The sequence below is a fragment of the Gobius niger genome (assembly GCF_951799975.1).
Source record: "Gobius niger genome assembly, chromosome: 3".
In the NCBI taxonomy this organism is placed as follows: domain Eukaryota; kingdom Metazoa; phylum Chordata; class Actinopteri; order Gobiiformes; family Gobiidae; genus Gobius; species Gobius niger.
Window position 1 is genome coordinate 22,257,024 of NC_136854.1, and position 25,957 is coordinate 22,282,980.

Sequence of the window (25,957 nt, forward strand, 5' to 3'; positions counted from 1 at the left end):
TCACACTCATCAATGTAAGAAGATTCATCAAACAACAGCAGAGGACTGATTGCTCTCTCATCTGGCTGCTTGCTGTCTCGTGCATTGGCCGAATCTTTAAGATGAATCCCTCGCACGACATCAGCATACGACAGAGTTCTCGATACAAACACGGCTCTGGTGGAGATTACTTTAGATTTGGTAAGACTAGCATTGTCTTCAAAAGTAAGGGAATCTGGTGTATCTGTTCTGCTATGGTCAAAGAGATCTTCTAAACCATAGGTGAAATCGTCAGTTTCTGTCAACACTGATTGAGAAGATGAAGGTCTACTTTGGGAATATTTTAGGAAATAATTACAGGTCTGACCCACCATTTTACCAACTGTAGACTGAGGTTCAAAGGTCAATTCTTCATACGAAAGCACGGATTCTGGGGAAGATGCACGGAAGTCTAACAACCACTCTTGCAGTAGTGTATAGTCAAACTCAGAAGACAGAGACTCAGGAGACAAGGGTCTGCATCCAAATAACCTGTCCAGTTCAATGTCTGATATATCTGACAGTGGCGATTGTGCTCGAGTTTCATCAAACAGATTTTCCAGATAGAAATCAGTGCCTTCCCAGTCTGAGACCTCTGATACTGGTGTACATGACCTATGCCCTGATACATCATAATTCCAGTAAACATCATAGCTTCTGAACTGAGGGATAGGTGAGTCGGGAGTTAAGGGTCTGGATTCGCTTTGAGATGCTACTGAATCAGGAGACGACGCTCTGTATTTACAGGGCAAGTCACAGTCATTAAAATAAGAAGATTCATCAAACAACAGCAGAGGAGTCACTGCTCTCTCATCTTTCGGCTTACTTTTCAGTGCACTAGCTGAATCTTTCAGATACATCCCTTGCTCCACTTCTGCATACGTCACAGGTCTAGTGAACAAGGTATCAGAGATTCTTTTAGGTTTTTGTGCACAATCATTAACCTTTTGTTTTCTTGATGTAAAGCATGTTCTGGAACAAGAGTCATCCGGCGTATTCTTTGACAGAGTACAAACATTTGTTGATGTTTGCGATGTTTCGTAACATGAATTTGAATTCTTGGTGTTACTGTCATCTTTTCTGGAATATACACATCCAAGAAAGTTAAAGACATATTTTGGTCTCTTAATAAATGTAAAAACATTTTGTCTCATTGATTCAGTATTTTGTGATTTCTGAGGTTGATCAAAATTTTCATGAGTGTTTTCATTGTGTATTTGTTGCTTTGTTAGTTTTTGCTGTTTGCGTTTAGGTCCTAAATAAAACAGTCCTCTCTTCTGCACAGTCTTCTCTTTTTTGTGATGATCTGTCACAGCTTTATCTAAATGGTCTTTTTTCTTTTCACTGCATATATTATTTGCAAAAGTTTTACTTGAAGTCTCTTCTGGGTTTTCATTTTCAGACAGTTGAGGTTGAACTTTTGAAAACCAGTAGTCTAAATATGATTGCTTTTCTCCTATGTTCGGAGATTCAAATTTAATAGACTTTTGTGAATGTTGTGATTTATGTAAACAAACTATTCCTTTTTTCTTTTCTGAAGCCACACCATTCTTGACCAATGGACAATTTGTTGAGTGTGAACTTAACATCATGTCAAAGGGTTGCATAGAGATTGATGGATTCTCACCAGAATAAAACAAAAAATAATCACAGGTTTGACGTCTCAGGTCAGCACGAGTGGGTTCAGAGAGTGCAAGTTCAAGAAATGAGAAACTACACTGTGAAGTTTGAGAGTCTGGTGAGCAAGCTCTACAGCGATCCACATCTTCCTCTACTGTAGAATTGCTTTGTAACAGTCTAACATTTTCTGTCTTGTTAATATGGATCCTGCCATAGGGTTTGGTCTTCAGAATATTTGTACTAAAGCAACAAGATGTCTCAGGTGGAGATGAGCTCAACCAATCAGTGCTAGTTAGTTGATCTTTATTATATTGTCTACAATGAGGATCTTTAACTTGGGCCCTGTCTGAGATAAAATTTGTAGAGTCACATGCCATACATGCAGTGTTTGTTTCTGGAAGCATGGTTAATTTTTCTTTATTATATTCCATTATCTTCATGGGTGGAACAATTATCCCTGATGTTTCGGCGTGACTCTCATCCTCATCGATAAAAGTCAAGTTTTCCATAAATCCAGCTGGGAAACCTTTAGAATTTGATGGATCTGCTTGCCTCTTCAAATATGCAAATACTTCTCCTCTACTTGGCTTCTGTGTAAGATTGTCTGGAACACTACCACTGTGCTCCTGTGATCCCAAAAGCATTGCGTCTACACTGGCGTCTTCAATCTGGGCCAAAGGTGCTTGCTGGTCCAAAGGTTGTGTGACATCTGCATTATCAATCTGTTTTGTACACTGAAAATCATGAGAAACCTCACTGAAGTCAGATTCAGCTTGATCTGATTCTGAAAGGCTTCGACCAAAGTCTTTGATAGTTACAGATGATGGTAAAATCACACCTTCAAATGTCTTGTATCTTTCTTTTAAAAAGACAAAGTGTTGAAGTGGTACAGTTTGTTCCAAGTCATATAGAGCGCCTCTTGTGGCGCCATCAGTCTCAGAACAATGTCGATTTTTCACTTTGCATTTAGTATAACTTTCCTCTTGGTAGTCCCCTCCTGCTTCTTTTAATGCCCGATGTGTACTTACTTGCTCATCCTCCAGGGCATAACTCGTTGGTTCTTGTATATTTACATCATCTGGATTCCAAAGGTTAGGATTCAATTCTCTATAAAAGAATATATGTGAATTATCATAGAAAGAAAATTAATGGTACTTAAATAAGTGAATTGTATTTACTGTGGAATCTCAAGGTCCTCCAGTAGATCATGTATGCTTTCTGAATGAGTGTGCTCGACAGTCTCTGCCCAGGAAGGTATATCCAGCAACGATGCAACTGAAAGGTCCTCTTCAGACACAGCTGGAGGTGGTCTTCGATCTCCACCTTCTACCCTTCTTACCACTCTCGGACTGTCTACATCCTCTTGCACTGAAGACAGGGCCACTGACACTGTGAAAGAAAAAAACAATCTTATTCATTGCAGAACAAAGCAAATAACATTTGTAAATAACCTTTACCACTGCAATACCTTCACTGTGATCAAGCGTCTTCTCAATCTCAGCGTAGGTCCTTGATGTTTGTTCAACAACTGACTTGTTCATTTGAGTTTCAATAAGATGTACTATGTCCATGCGGTTGATCTTTGTTAATCTTTTCACCAAACAATCCTCTGACAATGAGATATTTATAGTCAAATCATATTTTGTAACTTGTTTATCGGTTTATGCCGATAATGTCAAATATTTACCAGTGGCGTGTTTTCCTTCCCTTTCAACCCAGCGCTGTAGCAATGCATGGCTCTGTTCTTGAAGTGAATTGGGATTTTCCGTTCGTATGACTTGGATATCGTCCTCACTAAATTCAAGTTCTCTTGCAAGCTCTGCATAAGTAAAAGAAAACATCAGGTATGCTGAAGATAAAAACAAAAACAAAAACAAACACAAACAAACACCTATCCTTACCAGTCCAGCTGAAGCCAAGAAGATCTGCAATTATAGTCAAAGTCTCCTCTTTCCTGTCAGCATCATCTTGCCAATCTACTAAAATGTCACCAAACAAAGTGGGAATTTAATTTTTTTATGTTATTCACAAGACGAGCCATAAATGACATCATCAATCAAACACAACAAGAAACAAACTAACCTTGGCACAAACGCCATGGATTAGTATCTGAAGTTTTGTCTGATCTTGCCAGAAGCATGCATGAAGCAGTTGGACATTATTTTGGATGACTTTTGTCAGCTAATTGCAATAGCTGTAAAACTGGCTTCTGGGCTAAACTTAGTGAAGCTTGTCGTATTTTACGTTTTAGTAGAGCAATATGCTGTATTAGTAGAATGACATTTGATCCTTTTGCATGAGTGGTTTGAACTTTTGCAATGCAGCCATTCAATCTTGAGATTTTGCACATCCAAAAAACAACAAAATTAAAAAATAAAAGAAACAAAAATAGCAAGAAAACATGATATTTGCAATATACCATTGTAGACATGAAAAAACACATGAAAATCAAAGGCCACAAAAGGCAACAGACAGTGGAGACCTCATCATACCTGGTGTATACTCTGGAGTATGCTCAGCGGCGACTCTTTGCATCTGTGTTTCTACAGTGTCATCCCAGGTTGGCCTAGATTCAAATATGTCTTCTTTTTCAAAAGAAGACCGGATCGAAACTAAGGAATGAGCATCTGAATCTGACCTATGCGGGGCTGGGATTTCATAAGTAAAAATAACAGAATCTGGACTCCTGTGACTGCTGCTTGAAATCAAAGGAGATGACTGTTTTGTAACATCATATGAGGAAGAGTGGACATGAGCGACAGGTTTCTGAAGAGAATCGGCACAGTCATGTTTTATACTGATTTTGCTGCTTTCAGAACAACTTCTACTGTTTTTACCAAAAGCTTTACTTCTACCATCATCTTCAATCTCTGATCTAGTTCTGCGACTGAAGGCATTGCTTTGTATAGAGGAAGTAGTAACTTCTTTAAAATTGTTACCTTCCTGGATTCCTGAAGATGGGAGTGGATCTATCTTTCCAAGGTCAATTTCAATCACAGAGCACTGATCTTCATCACCCTCCTCCTCCTCCTCCTCATCATCAGATGATTCAGAAGATTCATTGCCCTGTTCTAAATGCACCAAAGAGGAATGTGTATCCAGCTGTAGGTCGGCAATAGTAGTGTTAAGATCAAGACCAAGATTTTCAATAAGTTCATTATCATTTGTAATGTACATCTCCAAAGCAGTGGGGGAACCAAGGTGAACTTCTATTGAGCTGCCTAGATTAGTTGAGCTGAGTGAATTAATGTCACTTGTCACTTTTTCAAAAGAGTTAGGGGTTGTGAATTGATCATTTTCTGCTTGAGAAGTTGTGGGAGTGTTCTTTTCTTCATCATCTTCATCTATTTGTAAAACTTGCTCTACTTCATCACCACTGTGTCTAATGGTCACATCAATGGCACCTCCTCTGGTCATTTCAAAGAGTTTTCCTTCCTGAAACAGAAATGGATCTGTTTCGAGTCCTGACTCATGAGAAGTTGATGTATCAAGAGGTCCAGTAGATTCAAGTTGAGATTGAACAATTGGGTCAGCTTTGGACCCAATACTAGTTTCGAGGTAGGCACTGGGGGACAACTGTGTTGTATATTCTTGGCTGCATTTCTGAGTTTTAGTTTCATGTCCCATTTCTTCAAATGTTTTAATCTTGGCAATCATTTTAAACATTTCCTCCTCGGAATATGAATCTTCATTTCTGTTATCATAATGTTCCTTATCATCACTGTTCTTTGGAGTCAAAACATCAAGATTGATAGTGTTATTAATGTTAGATGTTGAACTCTCACCTTCAGTGTCAGTCTGATTTCCATCTCTAGTTCTGTCAAAGACATTGCAAGCTTTGAGTTGGGAGAAATAATCTTCATACACCACTGGCTTTGATTCAATGTGCTTTGCTTCAGTAGGACTTCCCTCAAGTGAGTCTTCACAAGAGGACTCCCTGGTGGGACTTGGTTCTATGGAATCAGGAGATTTCTTTGAAGATCGATCCTCTATGACAGGACTTGACTCTAGTGAGTCTTGCTGAGAGCACTCACTAACTTTATCAACATCATCACAGTTCATCTTCTCCAAACTGTCTGGCCTTTGTGGAACTTGCTCATATTCAGTTAATTTAATACCTAAATTAGCAATTGTTGTACTTGCATCCTTAATGCCTGTAATCGTGTGTGATGGACATGGCTCTTCTTTTTCAGTGGGTTTATATGAGCCATTGTCAAAAGGTGTTGCATTCTTTGCGTCCACCGGGGTTATAGTTGTGTTATTTTCAGCTGTTGATTCTTTTGGGATATCTTTACACAAGATAACTTGTGTAAGGCTTTCATGAATTACTTCATCAGTTTGATGGATATTTGTTGTGTTTGTATTTTCTTCAAGGTAATGATCTAAATCACTACAGAGCAATGAGACCATACCTGACATATCCATTTCTACTGAATGTGTCTTTGTTGGTCTTTCAGTTGCTTTGTCTTTGAAGTGTGTCTCCATTACAGAACCTGATGATTCTTTAAAATCACCAAACTGCACTCCGCTGACCTCATCTGCAAATTTTCTATTCTGGACAGTTACCTGTATAGGGCTCTCAACAGTTTGGTATTCATCTGAACGATTTTGTATTTTCTGTGGATTTTTTTGCATAAATTCTTCTAAGTCTTTACTAAGGACAGAAATCATGCCCGTAATGTCTTTTTGTACATTCTCTTTCTGACTTTCTGACACAGCATTTTCTTGAATTTGTGCCTGTAAAACAGGGCTTTGTGAATATTCTTTGAATTGTTTATTTGAATCCTTCGCGATGACATTTTCTGTTTGGTGTTTATGATCATAAATACGATTCTCTTCCCCTTTAACAGCTTTAACTTCTTCAGATCCAGGCTCATCACTTTCAGAATACATTTCTTGTGCATTTGGAGACAGGGATGTCAATTTAGATGCATTTTGTTTTTCTGGATTCTTTTGTTCAGAGGTGTCCATAGCTTCAAAACCCTTGTCTGAGTCTTGATCACATGACATGTCCAGCAACTCTTGGTCTGTTGTTGATGTTGCAACCTGATCTAGTCTCTCTGATCTGGTTACTTTCCAATTTTGGGAAGAATTATCATTTCCTTTTTCAGAGTCAATATTTGTATCCATTGAACATATGATTACTGGTTTGTTATGGAGGAGCTGATCCAAGTCATCAGCGAGTAGTGACTCCATTCCTGACAGATGTTTTTCTTTTGTTTCTGTGGTATATTTTTCAATCAATGATTCTGTTTCATCACTCTTGGCATGCACAGACAATAGCTTTTCATTTCCTTTGGAGACAATTCTCAAGTTTTCACTTCCAATGTCTTTTGTTAAAACAACTTCTTCAAATTTTTCCTGAGCCATGTCCTTTTCTTCATCCTTTTGGAGTGGTATGCTTTGAAGACACTCATCTAAATCTTTGTCCAAGAGAAACACCATTCCTGACATATCTTTAATGATTGAAGATGCCTCTGCAGACTTGTGTCTTTCAATAAAAGCTTCTTTACATTCTGTTTCCTCCACTGTAAGTCCTTCATTGCTGGCTATTGTATCCTTTTGCCTGACTTCATTCATAGATGTTTCATTTGAAACAACAATGTAATCTCTCCTTGACGAGTAACTCAGCATTTCTTCTGTAACCTGACCAGTCTCAAGAAGCTGTTCATATTTTTCATCATCTCCAGAATATGAGTCAGTAACCTCTGTGAGCATTTCCGTCTCAACAGCTTCCAGCTGGTACCTCTCATCAACTGCAGATGAAGATGTTTCTGTTTCTTGCACTGTCTGTCTTTCATTGCTGGTAATTGTATCATTTTGCTTGACTTCATTTGTAGATGTTTCATTTGAAACAACAATGTCATCTCTCCTTGATGAGTAACTCAGCATTTCTTCTGTAACCTGACCAGTCTCAAGAAGCTGTTCATAATTTTCATCATCTCCAGAGTATGAGTCAAAAACCTCTGTGGGTATTTCCGTCTCAGGAGCTTCCAGCTGGTACCTCTCATCAACTGCAGATGAAGATGTTTCTGTTTCCTGCACTGTATGTCTTCCATTGCTGGTAATTGTATCATTTTGCTTGACTTCATTTGTAGATGTTTCATTTGAAACAACAATGTCATCTCTCCTTGATGAGTAACTCAGCATTTCTTCTGTAACCTGACCAGTCTCAAGAAGCTGTTCATAATTTTCATCATCTCCAGAGTATGAGTCAATAACCTCTATGGGTATTTCCGTCTCAGGAGCTTCCAGCTGGTACCTCTCATCAACTGCAGATGAAGATGTTTCTGTTTTGTCAATTGCAAGTCTTTCATTGCTGGTCATTGCATCCTTTTGCCTGACTTCATGTGTAGATTTTTCATTTGAAACAACAATGTCATCTCTCCTTGATGAGTAACTTAGCATTTCTTCTGTAACCTGACCAGTCTCAAGAAGCTGTTCATAATTTTCATCTTCTCCAGAATATGAGTCAGTAACCTCTGTGAGCATTTCTGTCTCAGGAGCTTCCAGTTGGTACCTCTCATCAACTGCAGATGAAGATGTTTTGAATAGTTGATACTCAGGATTATCCTCCAGTTCTGCTTTTATGTCTGCACTGAAGTCCTCAGATGGTCTGCGATCTGGACTAATTTGCATGTCTTCGAAGCTTTTGGCAGTGCTTATAAATGGCCCCTCTAAATTCACTGAGTCACTATTTCCATGTAACTGTAGCTTGTCTCTCACTATGGGTTCATCAATTTTATGTTGAGTTTGATCAGGACCTACCTGTGTTACGGCTGCAATACAGGCAGCGCTTATATGATCCAGTAAGCTTTTATCTTCTGTGGAGTTCTTTGCCTTCTGGAATGATTTTATTCGCTCTTTAACAGACAATGTCTCTTCCTTTGATAATTCCTCCCTTTCTTTTTGAGGATCAGTTGATCTGTAGCTTGTACTCACATTATCACAAGTTGTTTCCAAAATAAAGGGTGTGTCTTTGAGAGTGTGTGTTTGTAATTGTTCATTTGAGCAGCTCTGTTGAGATATTAGAACAGTTTTAGTGTCTATGGTTTCTGTCTTAGCAATAATTGAAGATGAAGTATCTTCTAATGCTTGGGACGTTTCTCTCAGCTCCTTAACAGACACAGACTCAGCCTCTGACAAAGGAAGGTCAGTCGCCTCATTGAATTCCACGGTGTCGGCAAAAGTTACCTTCTTTTCTACTAGAAACTGTGAAACCTCACACTGCTCTTTGGTTGGGGTTTGAAACTGATCCTGCTCCTGCCCAACGTCAGTCATTTGACAAACATCGGCCTGTATTATTAATTCCTTTGAAGAGCCTTGCCCATCTAAAGATTTGGATAACAAATTTGAAAGGGAGGGGGCTATAAGTTTTTGCTCAAGTGACTTGCCTTTAACAACTGTTTGGCTTGTCTGAAATGTTTTCATCAGTTCTTTCACAGACATGGCCTGCCCTTTATCTACACCTACAATCGAGCTGTGAGATATACCTATTACAGCCTCGGACGGATTGATAGAACTAGATACTGGTGGATCTTCTTTGTCTTGCTTTTCAATCTCTAAGTGAACATTTTGCTCGGCATTCTGTACTGGAGCTTCGGTTTCCTCTGACACACTTGATGCAGCTGGAACTGCTTTGTGTTCAAAAAGTCCACTTTTATTTTTGGATGGATCTTGTCCAGTTTGGAATGCTTTCATCAATTCTTTAACAGACATGGTCTCCTCTAATCTTTCCGTCTGTGATCTCGGTGATTTAGGAGATCTTGGGACACTGGGCAATTCTGGCATATCATCCTCTGTCCTCTCTGAAGGCTTTAAATGGGAGCCTTGTATTTCAGTATGTTGCTTTTCTTCTTCATCAACCTTACTCTGTAAAGCCTTAACTCTATTATTTATAGATCCAATAGAGGTTTCAACTATGACAGGAGAAATGGGTGGCTCTCCAACTGAGGTTGTTCCAGCAGGAGGCGCCTGAAGGACACTGTCACCATCTAATGACTCCACTGAGCTCATACGCTCCAACTCCCCTTCAGAGCTACTGCAACCTGATCGCTCCCTCTCGCGAAGTTTTTTGCGAATAGGCTTCTTGATATCAGGTGGTCGCCGCTTGCCTTCAGGGTGTTCTGTAGCTTCATTTGAAGTACTTTGGAGAAGATCATCTTCAGACCCACTCTTTGACATGAATGTCTGTTCCACTGAGTTGATGCTGTCTGTTGTGGTCAGCACAGTGTTTTTCTCACTGAAGACCTCCACTTGACACATTTGCACTTTATTGGCAGCTATGCAAGACACTTTTGTAGATTCATTTTGTTCATGAAGTCTAGGAGTGTAAAATTCTTTTTTTTCAGTTTTAAGTCTGGACTGTTCCACAGCAGCTAACAGATCATCCACCATTGCTCTAGCCCCAACTCTCTCCTCATTTGTTAAAATCTCTGTGTGTTCAATAGTTATATTGGACACTTTGATGTCTGACATATCAGAGAGAAGGTCCGGACTTGCAAGTGTTGCAGGATCAAGAGTTTGACCAACTCTTAAGGAGAATGTTTCGGTTGACTCCGATTCATCATCCTTCAATAAGAAAACTTTAATCAAATGTGTATAAAAACAGAAAAAACAGAGGCAAATGGGACAAATTAAGTGGGAGAAGAGAGACACAAAAATCTGTGATCAAGACAGTGACATTAAACGTCCATCTTCATTTGTAAAAGCAGAGAAGAGTCTTTGAGGCAAGGTCAAAGGGAAGATGAAATAGTGATCCAGAATAAGAGACAAGGGGAGCAGCATAAGCAAAGCCAGAGGAAATAACAAAACAGGTTCAAAAGGGCCAAGAAGAATGAGCTTGTTTGGGATGAACTTTATGTGAAACAGAAACAACCAAAAACCAACCCAACATTAGAAACAAAGGCAACAAAAATTCTCAAGATTGTTGTGGACATCAAAATTAATGTTTTTATAAAGTAACATTGAAACGCAGAAAAACGCTGAATAAAAGTTTAAATAATTGAACTCATAACTTTTTAGATCGTGAGGAGAATTGAAGTATGTATTAATATTTATTTGCATTAGAATAAATGTCATGTATTTGCATTAGTCATGAATTTATGTTTCGTAATGGATAAATGTTCATAGCAGTGTTGTAAATGGACAAATGCATGAATGTAATGGATAAGTCTTAAAAAAAATATTGAAAAATAAATAAGAATTTTGACAGTTGCTGTATTATTGTGCTTGTTTATAAAGAAATAAAGGTAGAAGCAGGAGTTAGTGTTAAGAGCAAAGAATGAGGATGCAAAGCAATGCATATAAATGCTGTAAACATTACGCAGAGTTGACATGCACATAAATGTAGACTTACATTTCTTGTCACTCTTCTCACTCTGTAAAAAACAAACAAAGCAGACATTGGGTTTTCAAGTAAATCATATTGACCTGTGAAATGAAATGTGATAAGTTTTATTTACCTCATCATCTGCATCTTGATCAGAATCAGATTCCTAAAAGAAGATACACATTTACACCAATAAATAAATAAAGCAGAGAGAGAATCAAACAAACAAACAAGAAGCTACAAACATGTAAAACAAAGTAAAATGTACCTTGGAGTATGTTGGCAGTGTGATGTTGAGGTTGCAGATTGCATTGTGATTGAGACTGCGATAGGTTCGTGGGTCCTTTGTAAAAGACAGACGCCCACACGGCTCTTGTGAAGTGTCTCGAATCTGTTAAAAGGGAAATCTATTACATATTTACTGAAACAAAATGATTAATATGTACTGTATCGGTCTGTATGCCAAACCTTAATAAAGAGGGCCAATCTATTTTCCTTGAAGGCATAGAAGCTGAAAACATGATGCTGCCCACTCTTGGTCAGGGGTACGAGGTTTCCAAAGCAGTCAGCATAGATCGGTTTTCCCTCAAGCACCTGTGTAAAGCAAGGTACCTGTATAATTCTGATTACAAAAACTCTATTCAACTTAAGACTGGCAATTTACATAGTACTGTTATTATTTTTAAATCTTTTTGAGTGTACCTCAACATCTCTACTGCGTGCAACCTCTGTGAAGTTCTCTTGCTGCTCCAGAGTTTTGTCCATCTTGTCATCAGTCATGCAGAAGCAGCGTAGTCGGGCCTCAATTGGGTCTAAGGTCTTAGCAAAAATGACAAACTTGGCCATGTAGGGCACACAAATGATCTCTCTGTACAGCTGTGTGCCGAAGCTCACGGACTCCTGGACTTGTCGGCAGTCAATAAGCCAGAACCTGGAGTCATGTAGGTCAACAAAATCAAGCTATTGCCTAGAATTGCAATTTATTTTTATATAGCTATATATTTCAAGGTGTTATAAAGACTTGCCTTGCTGACACATTTGTGGTGAAGGAGACACATTGGTTAACAAATGTTAGAGGTGTAGATCCTGTGATGTCTTCCCACTGAGCTGGAGTCGTTCCACCTAGCACAATGACATTAGAGTAAATTAAAGCCGCACGATTAATGATATCATAAGATAAGATACGCCTTCATTGATCTCACAATGCGGAAATTCACTTGTTTACATTCAGCTCTCAGAAACACGTAGGGTGTGCAGAATAGACAGGAAATATACAAACAATTAAATAGAAACAATGACTACCAAAAAACTAATGATATGGTATAGGCAGGTCATCCTTAAGCGCAAACGTTTCATTCAAATGAAAGAGACACAAGTTTTATTACTTCTCAAAATGGCTGCTTCACTAGCCTTGGCCACAGCCAGCTTCGACTTGAGCTAGACTCTATATTTACTGTATTTAACCAAGTTTTTAACCAAGTTTGGAGCCTTTTTTTTGGAAAACCTAATGAAGAAGCTTCAACAAAATGAGAGCCCCTAGAGTTGATTTCGTGAATGTGAATGTATGAATACTGTATATGCTGCATGTTTTGTTTTTTTGTGTGGGGTGGTGGAGGTGAGGTGGTGGAGGAACTGCAATATATTCAATACCCACCCGTAATACTGCAAAGCAATCTTAAAGTCGGTGTCTCGCTGCTGAAGGCGTTGTTCTGATCCTCACTGTTGGAGTGCTTGGGTACGGGGATTGTCATTGTAATTGGTTTATGGAACTTTCTTCGTCTTGGCTCTAACGTGACAATTGGGCTAAATATTGCTTTATTACCAAGACTTTTTCTCACTGTGTCAACATCAATGGGTTGGGCCTGTGTCAAAAGAGACAGAACGTAAGAAAGCACGCTCTCTTTAAAATGTCATCCTAATATGCCTCGAGCTTCGCTGCACCTGTAGGCCCACTCGGATCTTTTTGGTGAGCGCTCCTTCAGGGAACACAGCCTGGACCTGAGGCACCAGAGTACTGCTGAGGACCCCTCCCTCTGGACCAATCAGATGGCTGTCCTGCTTTACGCGGGACACCACAGCAAAATACTGGGGGAAGTCTCTTGTGATGATTCTGCATATTCTCTTCTTCTCAAGTTCTTCAGGCGAATCCAGCTCTGTCGAGGTTACATTCATTTATTTCAGTGAAGATATTCTACGTGAATTGAACAACTCTTACATAACGCACACTTACTTTCATCCATGCCATTGAGAATCTGGTTTAGTTCCTCTTCAGTGAATTCACAATGGTGTTCTCTCCAGCTTTCTCCGGTCTCACTCCTCAAGATTACAAGCTCTCGCTCAGTGCCTCGCAGTGCTGCAAAATGGGGGATCTCTACAATCACGGGTCTTGAACAGGAAGAAATGACAAGAAAATAGTGTTGATTGCAAGTTTTATCAAACATGAGGAGGAAAAAAACATTTTAATTAGATGACAAATAATCTCAAAATGATTAAATGTGACAACATGGGGAAAAATAATATTCAGTCAATCTGCAAAGCAATCAATCTGGAATGACTCCTGAGGCTGTTTGCGGAGAGGACAGAGCTACAGGGTAAATAATATGCTTCTAAAAAAAGGAACATTTGTGGATTCAAAGCAAACATTCAGCAGGAGTCTGACTGATTTCTGTGCATTTGAGAACTCAAAGGTCATGACAAACAAGCAGGTACAAGAAAAAATAAAGAAAAAGAAAAATATATGTGCACTTTTGAGAATAAATCAAGTGACACATTAAAAAAATGTTTATAATTTCAAAAAATATAAAGAAAAAGGAAAAAATATAAAATGATGAAAAAACAATGCCCCCACCCAAGGCCCTACCCGAGGAACTTGGTCCCTGGAGGACCCAGCTGAAGGATGCGACTGACCAGGCTCTCACCCTCGTTCAGAGGGGGTGGAGCAGTGGGCAGATGCAGTTTACTGATCCATGCGCAGCACAGAGATGAAGTCAAGAGGAACACATAAACACACAAATCCAGGTAGAACACCGAGAGCACAGATTCACTAACAAACTAACTTACACCACTATGGACTTACCCTAAGAATTGAGCTCCAGTGGGTCCCACTTCAATCAAACGACCAGCCAAACCCTCTCCCTCCACCATAGGAGGCATCGAGGCCAGGCGGTGCCTCTTCACCAGCCGGCATGTCACTCTTGTCGGTGCAGAACATTTCCTTGGTGGGACAATAATACGAAGCCCATTGTGACGGCAACCTCGCATGGCTCCGCCTCTAGCATCAACCATAAAACTGACCAGGAAGCTGTGATGATAGCAGCAAGTCAGAAAATGTAAGAAAAAGGTTTCTGTACAACACTTCTTTTTTATAGCATTCCCATTGGTGGAAACAAGCATTATTTGTCCATTCCAAAACATGCATATCAGACTTTTTTCTTGTATTTTATGCTAAATAGGCACGCATGTTTATTTAGTGATTATGTGCCAGTAATACTGCAGCGAAAAAAATAGGTTTTGAACTTCAGTATTAATGCTGTTGTTTTGTAATGATTTTGCTGAACCAAAACCTGGAAAAAACGATTAGGCGAAAATACTTCCCATAACAGTGCAAAAGAGTAAAATGTAATGTTGATGGACATTGTGGACTACCGGAATGGAATAAGATATAGAGATTTTAACAGTTTTGTCATGCCTTAGTAACATGGAACATACTCTACCAGGGTTACAATTTCTCATTAACAGAGACCATCTAATCTTCTACAAACTGCGCAGCAAACATGCAAATGTAAAAAAAAAGCAGAACACAATCTTGCAAGACTTAAAAGCTTCACCTGCTGTTGTCATGGTCTAGACACGGAGTGGAACGGCTATAGCAGAATACATCAGCCCACACACAATCAACAAGAAAGCCAAGTGACACAAAGGTAACAATAGACAACACAGAGGAGAGAATAAAACAAATGAGTAGAGTCCGACACAAGACAGAATACACAGCAATGACAGCATACTCTACAGTAGCAGAAAGGTGTGCTAAATCAAAAAGTATCAAACACATGGATGATGAAATCTTATTGGTAGATGTATTCTCATATTTTTGCAATACTGGCTTAAGTTAAATACCCAGAGTGTAGCAAAGTGGAAGATAGCACCACATTATCAAGGTGTTCTGCTCCCCAGCTCAGGCGAAATGAATCCTTGTCTTCTCTTGACAGAGCTGAGACCTTTGGATTATTGGTACATGTAGCATTAAGAACATGTCCAGTAATAATATAGTGAAACATTGTCAACAAACGCCCAGAACTTACTTGGTGACTTGAAATCATGTCTTCAATGAGAACTCCTTCTTTCTGATGGAAGCTGACAATTGTAGAATGCCAATTAAAATGCCAGTACTGTGTTTGCTTGTTTGCATGCATCTGATTTAAAACAAAAACATATTGCACCTGTCAAGGTTGTGACTCAAGTAGCTGAACCCATCCAGATAATGTCCCGGTAACGAATCGTCTCCCAACTCTCGCAGATCCTCGGCTCTCAGATATTCTCCTCCATCTCCTGTCATCGTATCCTCACCTGTTATACAGTCATAATTATATCGTAGGAAATCTCAATTGTTTCATTCAACTCGGTGCAACCACAAAACATTACAGTGGCTTTAACAGATCATCATTGTTATTTTAATAAGATCACAGGATTCATGCATTTACTTAAACTGTTTTGTGGATTAGTTAGACACTTTAGTTATTCTTAGTTCTTCTTAACTTAAAGCGATACTAAGTAACTTGTTTACCTTAAAGGAACTATACAGAGTTTAAAAATGTTAAAATTATGTATTTATCCTGTCACTCAAAAAGTTGTTAATTCGGGTGTGAAGTGCCGTCATGCACAAGCTTAATATAGAACCTGCAGTTACACGTGAGTATAAAATGACCAACTTGCATGTAGTCCCTTTAATAAATCCTTTTCATTGTCCCTCTGGGGGTAATACAAGTGTTAATGGGATGATTAGGGGGTCTTTCATCTCTCCCTGGTCTCTGACTGGAAAAACACAGTTGCAACTTCGCTGCCTCCGGGTCGGAGTCACCAAAAAAAACTAACACTAACTAAGCTAATAGGCTAACAGCCAAAGCTAACTGTGGGCTAGCGCCACTTAAACAGTATTCACAGCCAAGTTTGGGTGGATAAAATCTCCATTGTATAATTGGATGTACAATATCCCTCTCTCCCTTTGTCTTTTGTGTCAACGTAGTATTTACTCTCACGGACAATTAATGAGTAAAAAACTGCAACATGCTTCTACACCTGCAGTGGCACTTATGGCCTCTAGGGGCATGAGTTACTTAGTACTGCTTTAAAAAATTGTTATATAGTTATGAGTATCAGTAATATGCCAAGATAAGACAATCCCAATCCACAGCATGCAGGCGGCGCTGGGGAATTTGCTGTACCTTCCACTTTTACAGACCCTTCAGTGAAAGTCTCGTCATCAAGTCTAAAAGCTTTAAATTGTACAATTTTAAACCCCACGCTTCGAAGCTACTTAAGATATTACACTGTTCTATTTCAATAAAAAGAAGCATGTATATAAAAGGGTGTATTTTTGTGTTGCAACTCACCCTCTTCATCTGATACATCCAAGTTCTCTGTCATTGTCTCGGGTACGTTCAGCTTGTGTTTCTCTGTGACTGTCTAATATGTGAACGAGCCATGGTCACAAGTTAGTAACAATGTTTTAACAGAAGAGCACATTTGTATTTGAGCTTACTGTTGTAGTCGTGATGACCTCCTCTGTCACCACTTTGAGCGTGTCGACCACAGAGATGTAGCCCAGTCGTTTGGCAATGGACAAAGCAGTGTTTCCATTCTGAAAATAAATAAATAAATAACGGATTTTTCATGATCTTAACTATTTTTTAATCTCAAAGCATCTTTTATTTTTAATCTCACCATTGTGGTAGCATTAGGTTTGGCCCCATGTTGCAGCAAAACATTTATGACATGCGTGTTCCCCTGTTGTGCTGCCTGGTGGAGGGGTGCGTATCCATTCTAAAGAGCAAGATTTATTAGAAAACAACATTTATTGACAACTCTTAATGTTTGATCAAGCCCTGTGTTTAATGTTCACCTTTGTTTTGGCATTGACATTAGCTCCTTGTTGTAACAGGAAGTTCACCATCTTGACGTTTCCATAATGACAGGCTACTATAAGAGGGGTGTATCCAAGCTATGAGGAGAAATACGAGTATATTGAAGTAGTGATAATAATACTACTGATATATTGGCTTTGGTAAACTTCTGGTACCTTTGTTTGCTGATCTAAGTTGGCCTCATGTTTGGCGAGTACTTCAGCTGCATTTACTCTGTCCTCTTGAGCCGCGAGATGAAGAGGTGTCAGACCACTCTGTAAGCAAAAGATTTAAAACTAAATCGAATTTTTTCTGTACACAATGTGGACAGGATGTTATTTTCAAATACTAATGAATATACCTTGGTTGCTGCATTGACATGCGCTCCTTTGCTCAGCAGCAAAGCAGCCATCTCAGCGTGTCCTTCCTGAGCTGCAAGATGTAGAGGACTGACTCCCTGTTTAGTCAGTGCATTGGTCTCGGCTTCATACTGCAGCAAAGCAATTGCCAGGTTTGTTTGGTTCTTTTTAGCAGCGATGTGCAGGGGGGTGTAGCCATTCTGGATGAGACAAGGATGAACAGTTAAAAAGGTAAGATGATGAACAGTTTGCATAAACCAGAAGGCTGTAGTCTTACTTTTGCAGTGACATGGGGAGATGCACCTTTATCGAGCAGCAGTAGCGCCACCTCCTGGTTGTCATAGTGAGCTGCCACGTGAAGAGGAGACAGGCCATTCTGAAAAAGATGATAAAAGCATTTAAACCTGGCCTCATATTGCTCCAATTATCATTGCAACAAAATACCACATGAAAAATCAATTCTTCCAGCTCACCTTTCCTACATTATCAGTGAAAGCTTTCTTTTGAAGAAGTAAACTTGCTACATCAAGGCTTCCATATTTAGCTGCTACATGTAATGGAGTAAATCCTTTCTACAAGCAGAAAATACAGCTTGTATAAATGTTGAGAAGTAAGTTACACATTGTATTTCATATACAAAAATTAGCATTTCATTAAACAACTGGCTTTCACCTTCGTGGCCAGAGAGTGTGAGGCTCCGGCCTCCAGCAGCACAGCTGCAGTCTCTACCTGACCCTCTCGGGCTGAGATGTGGAGTGGAGTGTATCCGTTGGTGGTGGCGGCATCTGGATGAGCCATATGCTGTAAAAGCAGCTGAACAATATCTGTTTTTCCTAAACGAGATGATATGTGCAGGGGAGTTTGGTCCTCCTAAAGAACATCGTGAAAGAGGAAAAAAAGAGATGATGTGAGGGGCAATAAATACAGAATTAAAACAGTACACTTGAATTTATTCATTTTACGCAGGTTAACACACAGCAAATATTGCAATGAAATGTACTTGGATGAGAAGAACTTGTGAACTCACTTATATAAAAACAACAAAATATGTAATATGGCAACAACTTTCCTCTCACATATGCACAAGCTTCATACAGTCACACAAATAACAAAAAAAATGAGAAAAAATACAAAAGAATAAGATTTATAAATCTCAATTTACTGTTTTTTTCTTATGTTAAGTGCAGTAATTTAATGACAATATTAAAACTTACTCTGGCCATGGCATCCACAAATGCCCCATTCCTGAGCAAACAACGAACAACTTCCATTTGCCCCGCTCGCGCTGCCATATGAAGCGCCGTCTCACCCCGCTGAGATGACAGACAGAGAGGGAAAGTGAATGCTCTGTAGCAATATATTGCCATTTTTTATATATGAGACGCTTGAACATATTTCCTTCCACTGCAACTTCTCCCTCAAAAGGGGTGATAGTACTTACAATGTTGCGAATATCAGGAGAAGCTCCATTTTGCAGCAGAAGCAAAACAATGTTGAGGTGGCCCATGAAGGCAGCTACATGAATGGGAGTCAAACCAGACTGGAAAAGAAGGTTAAATAAACACCAGAGCTGACAACAGTATTTGTTGTTCGGTAAAATGTCTCACCTCTGTTATTGCCTGGATGGAGGCCCCATATTTCACCAACAGCTCCATCACTTTAACTCTGTTTTTCTTGCAAGCGATGTGAAGAGGAGTGAAACCATTCTGTTACACACACAAATACAGGGTGACAATATATAAGAATATTAAGGTGAAAAAACGAAGAAAACAAACATTGTGCATTGTGACACATTTGAATAGTACTCACCAAAGCCCTTGCATTAGGATTGGCCTTCTTATCCAGTAGCAGCTTGGTGACTCTGTAGTGGCCACAGTGAGCGGCAACATGTAGTGCTGTGAGGTAGTCCAGAGTGACATCATCAACAGGCGCCTTGTGCTGCAGCAGGAGCTTCACGCACTCTACGTGGTCCCCCTGGGCTGACATGTGAAGAGGGGACAGTCCATTCTGCGGGAAGAACATACAAACACATGAGGTAAAAATTATAGATAGTTATGTGCGTCTGAACCAAAAGTACAACTGCAACCTCTGACAGTGTCTAACCTTAGTCCGTGCAAGGATTGGGGCTTCTCTCTCCAAAAGTAGCTCCACTGCTGGGTCATGCCCGCTTCTCGCTGCACAGTGGAGAGGAGTTAGACCATCCTGAAAAAACAATAACACACAAGGATACACATTTATGCATAAGATGATTGCATAAATAGCAGTTTGAGGAGTAAAGAAAATAGTGACTTACTCTAGTTTTGGCATCGATCTCACCTCCACGGTCTAACAGTAAAGCCACCATGTTGATGTTGCCGCGTTTTGAAGCCACATGGAGAGGGGTGATTCCATTCTTTTTAAAAAAGGGAAACGACATCTAAATCCTATGTCATTCATGTCATTCAAGAAAACTGGCTTTCAGTATTAATGAAAAGTTGCATGAATGAACCCTTTTAGATCGGCCCTAATAGATCTGCCTTTAAAAAAAAATCTGTTCCATAAGTAGCAAGCTAACATGCTATTGCAAGAAGTTAGTGGGAAGCCCAGCTATCACCAAAGTCATGCTGGTATTATTAAGCTTAAATCGAGTACCGAGCATTCACGAAAGTCAGTGGGTAGGACAAGAGGACAAGTGTTGTACCCTGGCTGTAAAGTCCACAGCAGCTCCTCTGTTCAGCAACAACGTGGAGACATTCACATTACCGTAGTGAGCGGCGATGTGCAGAGGGGTGAAACCACTCTGTTAGAGACACACAGGGAAACAGCAGGCAATCACACCATGAGAAGGAAGGAAAGACAGATATGAGGAAGAGAATGACCATAGAAAAAGAAATAAAACAGATTACAGAACAAGTCAAGCAGATGCAAGAAACACAGCAGCAAAAGAAACAGTTACAGCATGCCACAAGTTAGCAAAGATGCCATTCATGCAGCACACCAGAAACAAACTTGCCCACAAAAAATAAAAAAAGATAAATAAATCTTCGCAGAATCAAAAACACATCATAACAACACGAGTGATTAACCATTCAATAATACACATAAAGCCTTGCATTATGTGTATGTCTTAATGGAAGATGAAGAGTCTAGCTACAATACATTGTGGGTGTCACTGCTTACCTTCCCATTCTGTGATACATGGTGCAGTTTAATTAAGGAAACAATTAATAAATGTTAACTTAAATATCAAATCTCATAAGAATAGTAAATATTGTGTAAGATCTTACATGCTACATACAGAAACAAATACCGGTAAGTGCATGTGTCCGTATGCATAAATACATCTAAAGTGACAGTGAGTGTGCAAAAACCTAAAATTAATTTTCCACATTTGAGGTGTTAGCCATGCAGGTCTGAGTGTAAAACAGTATTTTCATTTGCATGCATATAGTAGTGTGTCTCAACATGCAGTGCTTCCTGAACTATGAAGGAAAGATCAGAGCATATGAGCTGTAAAAGAGATGGTGAGAACATAAGGGTAGTAAGAGGTTTATAGGAGGATACCTCTGTGGTTCTATTCACCATCATCTGGGTGGGGATGCATAGAAAGAGGAGGAACAGGAGGAATTGGGATGTTAGGAAAGAGGCTTTCACAACAACACTGAGGTCAAAGATGAACTCAACTAGTAATGTATGTCACTCATTATGTCACCGGCTTCTATTTTCTCTTTCTTTATACTGCGAATTTATCCAACACTTAACATTTCTTCAACTATATAGGTAGATATTGTTTCAATATTTTTATTTGCAACTGAACATGCGAGAGAAAAATAGATCAACCTATTCTTCTTATTGTGATCATTATGATCATTATGATCAACAATAAACCATTAATGAAACCCCATCCTTCCCCTTGCACTTAGCCATCTTGAAAGGGTGGTGAATACATCTAACAATGTTCTGCTTCATATGTTCACATATTGTATTTGTGCACTTTTTCAACTGAAGTGCTGCTTTATAATAAGGGTATATGACTCCCTACAGGAGGAGGTCAAAGGTCTTCATGATAAAATACTAATACATTAACAAGGTTAATTCAGTCAATGAACTCATTAATCATGGTCATTTGTACAGAAGAAACCAACAGTGGCAATAAAGTATAAAGTTTGGTCCTAAACATCTATGAATGTTCTCCTTAAACTGAAGCGTTGCAGTTTTGATATATCATCACAAAACATATCATTCAAGTCTTTTGTATTCATATAGTTAAAAGAAAACAAAAGTTTTTAGATATTTTCAAACATGAATAATATCAACCAACAGATCGTGATCTACCATCTCAGAGGATTGTCTTCTCGAATTGCAAATAGTCAAATCATTATCAGCAACATTGATCAAATTAAATGTTGTCCATGTTATCAATATGACAGTGTATGTTTCTATGAATTACACATTTTTAAGCCTCCACCTCTTGTGTCTAAAGTAGGAATGTATCTGTAGATCTTCGGCCCAGCTGTCATACAAAGTAGCATGCAAGGCCCTCACTACGATTCAGTTAATGAAAGGGATTTCTTAAGCATGTTAGTTCATGAGTATTTTATCAAGAAGCCTCATGACCTCACTTTAGTTCATGATGAATTAATGTATGAAGTCATGTCCCCTTAATATAGAGCAGCACCAACTAAGCAAGGTGTGACTCATCAAAGGGATTTAGGCTGAAGTTTTCACTCATAAAGCCTAATCCTATATTACATTAAGATGATAAAGTTTATTAATCAACAAAATACAAAATATTCTTCGTGTGATAAGATTTTAGCCACCCACAACAATAAAAAAGAATGTTTTTGAATTAAATTTAATTTTATTCTGTACTGCAGCCCTTCCCTCACCTTCGACTGGACATCAGCGTTATGGTCGTTCTGCAGGAGGAGTGCCGCTGATTTAGTGTCGTCTTTGCGAGCTGCAATGTGTAGGGCAGGGAGGCGGACTTTTCCCTTTGTGTCATGCTCCAACAGCAGTGAGACCACTGAGTTGTGTCCCTGCTGTAGAGCAATGGCCAGCGGGGTGAAGCCATCCTAAAACAGGCACAAAACAGGGCTAAAAGTAAAGGGATGTATTTTATTTAGCACAGTTACTGGTATAAATACTGAGACAAAACACACCTCAGTGGCAATGCTTTGGTTTCCTTCATTTTCGAGCAGATATCTCACCACTTCTAAGTGATTTTCCTGTGCTGCCATGTAGAGAGGAGTGAAGCCATTCTGCACATGTACAAAAACAGGGACATTCATTATTACTGTATTTAATAATAATATAAAGGATTGTAGGAACCTATAATGTAATAGCGGCCAATAATGTAATAAGTTGTTACGTTATTAGCCTGATGTATGTAATGTAATAAATTACTCGCCATAATACATCAGTCTGACTTTATTTGTCTAAAATGTTACCAAATATTTAGAGTATTTTTCATCAACGACAATGTTTGTTTTGAGTTTTTTTGTTTTTCACTTGAGCTAGCATGTCAGTGAAGTGCCTTCATTATAACACGACCTGTTGTCATGACCGTCGTAGGAAAATGCATGTGAGCGGCGACAAGTTGAGTTAAAGTGCATATATCAGTGCATATTTGAAAATATGACTTATTTAGAAGGACAACATCAGTTGCAAGTTCATCAGTTGCATAATTATCATTTTATTTCAGTGAAGCAGCCATTTTAATGAAAAAAGTTTGGGCAGAAAAGTTATTTTTATTTGAATTTTTAAGCTGCTGACAGGAAGTGACATAGAATAAGGTCAAATTCAATAGCCGTTTGACTCATTTCCCATTGACTTAACATGGTCGGCACAGCAACAGTTTAAAATTGTTAACCTTCTTCTGTGCCACTTCCTTTCGGCGTCCAATAAGGAAGTGAAATTATAAATATCACAAAAAAGCTGGGCACAATCTTTAGCAAAATCTTACATATAATCGTGCATGATTGCTATTGCTATGTTTTAGCAAAAACTGTGTCTAATGTGTCATATGCACTTTAAGTGAAAGTTTTTGAAAATAAAGTCATATTGATGTATTATTACATTATTGGCTGAATTCATTACATTTGTGAACGATTTTCATCTCGTCAGGCAAATAACGTAACAACCAGCATTATCGGCCAGCAAATCGTTATTATGTTATTGGCCTGTTATTATGTCATCAGTTCCTACATGTATTATAAGGGAATACAAGGGATAATATAAGGGAATTCAAAAGCTGAATCCCATTTTACAAATACTGGTTCATCCTGCATTTCTATTTTGCAGTTGTATAATAGAATGTAGTTATGAACATGTAGTATGTGTTCATAACTACGTTCTTACCTGCGACTGAGTGTTAACATTAGCCCCTCTTTTGACCAGGAGCCTCACCACTTCTTTTTGTCCAGCTAAAGCAGCAATGTGGAGTGCAGTGTTCCCTTTCTGCAAAAAATAAAATAAAATAAATGAATATTCATTTTGTAATGTGTGAGTAAAAGTTGGTCCCTGAACTGCGAGGAGATGGGCGGGGTAAGTGGTCAGCTGTTAACTGGTAGCTGTTAATCTTGGGGCACGTTGAGTATCATGTAGCACACTCTCTGCCAAGCTGTTAAGCCCCGTCTTTCCCGTCATGATGCAATCTGATGTACAAGAGTGTGTAAGAGTGCTCATAAACTTTGCAAACTTTTAACAAATGTATTCTATATATTCTAAATATCTGTACCACTATTTTATACACACAAACTAATTCCAGTGTGCAAAAGAGTATTGTTTTGTTTATTCCACAAAGTTAAATTGCTGTAACACGCTGATAGGTGACTGGGGTTTGAAGTTTCATTGGCCAGAATAGATAGGATTTCAGTGAGACATATGCTCGACTGTACATTTGATACATATACATCTTGCTTGAATTCCGCCCAGTTCCTCTGCTGTCATCTCCTACTTTCTCTTCTGGGACAGCCAGTTGTCCCTCACTGCTTTCTCCCTCAGTGCTGTACGTACCAGTACTCTTTAAATCCAGGCTCAAAACTCACCTCTTCCACATTGCTCACTCACCCGAATATACTTAGCTTTTACCTTATATTGCACATCATTTTCAGTTGTGTACTTGTAAATTGTCATGTTAATCCTTTGTTTTTGTTCCTGTAAGGAATCCTTGAGGGTTTTGAAAGGAGCCCACAAGAAAGTATCATTTTTATCATTATTATTATATTTGCAAGTGGGGTTACCTTAGTGGAAGAGTCGACCTGTGATCCTCTGTCCAGAAGCTCTTCTACTAAATCCTTGTGTCCCTCTTTGGCTGCTAGATGTAGAGCATTTAATCCATTCTAAAGGGACATAGACAAAGATGTGCAGTCAGTAATCATCAAATTACCATACCATTACAGCAATTAGGCTTTGTTCTGCACATGTGCAAGTACAGATTAAGTGTCAAGGCATTGCTGTGAGAACATCATTCACATAGCTCCAGTTAAAACAGACTGAAATTAACTTTTCACAAATCACAATAACAGGCGACGCAACATCCACATCACAAGAAGCCAGAATACATTGCAAAATCAATAAGGTTCCCCATCTGACAAAGATTTACAAGTTTGTTTTTTTGCTAATGCTGCGTAAAACAAGGCAAGGCAACTGGAACATCTTTTTCCAATTTAGTTCCATGTTAATACTGATTTGGCATTTTTTAAGTCTTGTTTTGACACAATTGAATGAAAAAAAGAAAAATGCTCATAAACATACTGTGTTGAAATGGCTAAGAAAAATATTGCAAAATGCTATTGCTATTGCAGAAGATTTTTTGATGAAATACATGTTTGTAAATGAGTAAATCTAATTCTCTTCAAGGCCACATTACACACATTAATGTATATCCAAAATAGACAATACAGACAGTGACACTCATTCACCTCATCCTCTTCTTCTTCCATTCTGTATTTCTTGCACCTGTCCTCAAACCTCTTTCTTTTTCCTCTTCAACACTCTGGTTCCAATCTAACGTGCACTTTTAAATATTTTTTGCAATTTTGTTCCCACTAACGATACCCAGTTCTGTCCTGTGCCACCTCCAGATAAGAACACAACGAGATGGAGTATCCTGCCTCTGTGCGGCCCACTCCCGTCACTGGTCAAATAGTCAACGCGACACAACAGGCACGTACTAACTGTTGACACTTGTACACACGCGGACACGCACGCACGCGCCTCTCCAGGCACATCCCCAAAGACACAGACGGGGAAATGCCAAATGGTGAAAGCGGTGTCATGTTTCTGCACAGTCACAGTCATAGAGGGTATGTAGGACACCCACGGACACTCAGAAGTATGGATGCTCACATTTAGAAAGGGCTGAAAACAGCAACCTTTCAAGGAAGAAAAAGAGGAGGGCATTCCAGAGAGGCCACTGCTTTGAGGAGTGGCTATGATTTATTTATAATTAAAAGAGTATGTTTGGTGAAAGACAAGGACAAAATGTAAACTAACCTGATTGAAAGATCTAGAATGAACATTTGCAT

The 25,957-nt window shown here is 39.0% G+C and overlaps 1 protein-coding gene across 1 annotated transcript in view; it reads right to left on the minus strand.

Annotated features, from left to right (window-relative positions):
• The window catches only part of LOC306961047 (uncharacterized protein), a 67,682-nt gene that overhangs the window by 26,498 nt on the left and 15,227 nt on the right, over positions 1-25,957 (minus strand). Inside the window, exons 3-44 of the mRNA XM_079553655.1 lie at positions 24,671-24,769; positions 23,787-23,885; positions 22,589-22,687; positions 22,316-22,501; positions 20,991-21,014; positions 20,128-20,226; positions 19,741-19,839; positions 19,551-19,649; positions 19,257-19,454; positions 19,055-19,153; positions 18,889-18,987; positions 18,662-18,760; positions 18,120-18,317; positions 17,921-18,019; positions 17,725-17,823; positions 17,450-17,647; positions 17,265-17,363; positions 17,088-17,186; positions 16,910-17,008; positions 16,728-16,826; positions 16,579-16,651; positions 15,409-15,535; positions 15,271-15,322; positions 15,086-15,186; positions 14,797-14,832; positions 14,046-14,270; positions 13,830-13,928; positions 13,200-13,354; positions 12,911-13,122; positions 12,624-12,831; positions 11,995-12,091; positions 11,672-11,900; positions 11,438-11,563; positions 11,238-11,360; positions 11,103-11,135; positions 10,997-11,018; positions 4,131-10,223; positions 3,540-3,617; positions 3,326-3,457; positions 3,107-3,247; positions 2,817-3,027; positions 2,667-2,745 (exon numbers count right to left, since the gene is read on the minus strand). Of these exons, the coding sequence (XP_079409781.1) occupies positions 2,667-2,745; positions 2,817-3,027; positions 3,107-3,247; positions 3,326-3,457; positions 3,540-3,617; positions 4,131-10,223; positions 10,997-11,018; positions 11,103-11,135; positions 11,238-11,360; positions 11,438-11,563; positions 11,672-11,900; positions 11,995-12,091; positions 12,624-12,831; positions 12,911-13,122; positions 13,200-13,354; positions 13,830-13,928; positions 14,046-14,270; positions 14,797-14,832; positions 15,086-15,186; positions 15,271-15,322; positions 15,409-15,535; positions 16,579-16,651; positions 16,728-16,826; positions 16,910-17,008; positions 17,088-17,186; positions 17,265-17,363; positions 17,450-17,647; positions 17,725-17,823; positions 17,921-18,019; positions 18,120-18,317; positions 18,662-18,760; positions 18,889-18,987; positions 19,055-19,153; positions 19,257-19,454; positions 19,551-19,649; positions 19,741-19,839; positions 20,128-20,226; positions 20,991-21,014; positions 22,316-22,501; positions 22,589-22,687; positions 23,787-23,885; positions 24,671-24,769 (10,941 nt within the window). The remainder of the gene's footprint in view (positions 1-2,666; positions 2,746-2,816; positions 3,028-3,106; positions 3,248-3,325; positions 3,458-3,539; positions 3,618-4,130; positions 10,224-10,996; positions 11,019-11,102; positions 11,136-11,237; positions 11,361-11,437; positions 11,564-11,671; positions 11,901-11,994; positions 12,092-12,623; positions 12,832-12,910; positions 13,123-13,199; positions 13,355-13,829; positions 13,929-14,045; positions 14,271-14,796; positions 14,833-15,085; positions 15,187-15,270; positions 15,323-15,408; positions 15,536-16,578; positions 16,652-16,727; positions 16,827-16,909; positions 17,009-17,087; positions 17,187-17,264; positions 17,364-17,449; positions 17,648-17,724; positions 17,824-17,920; positions 18,020-18,119; positions 18,318-18,661; positions 18,761-18,888; positions 18,988-19,054; positions 19,154-19,256; positions 19,455-19,550; positions 19,650-19,740; positions 19,840-20,127; positions 20,227-20,990; positions 21,015-22,315; positions 22,502-22,588; positions 22,688-23,786; positions 23,886-24,670; positions 24,770-25,957) is intronic.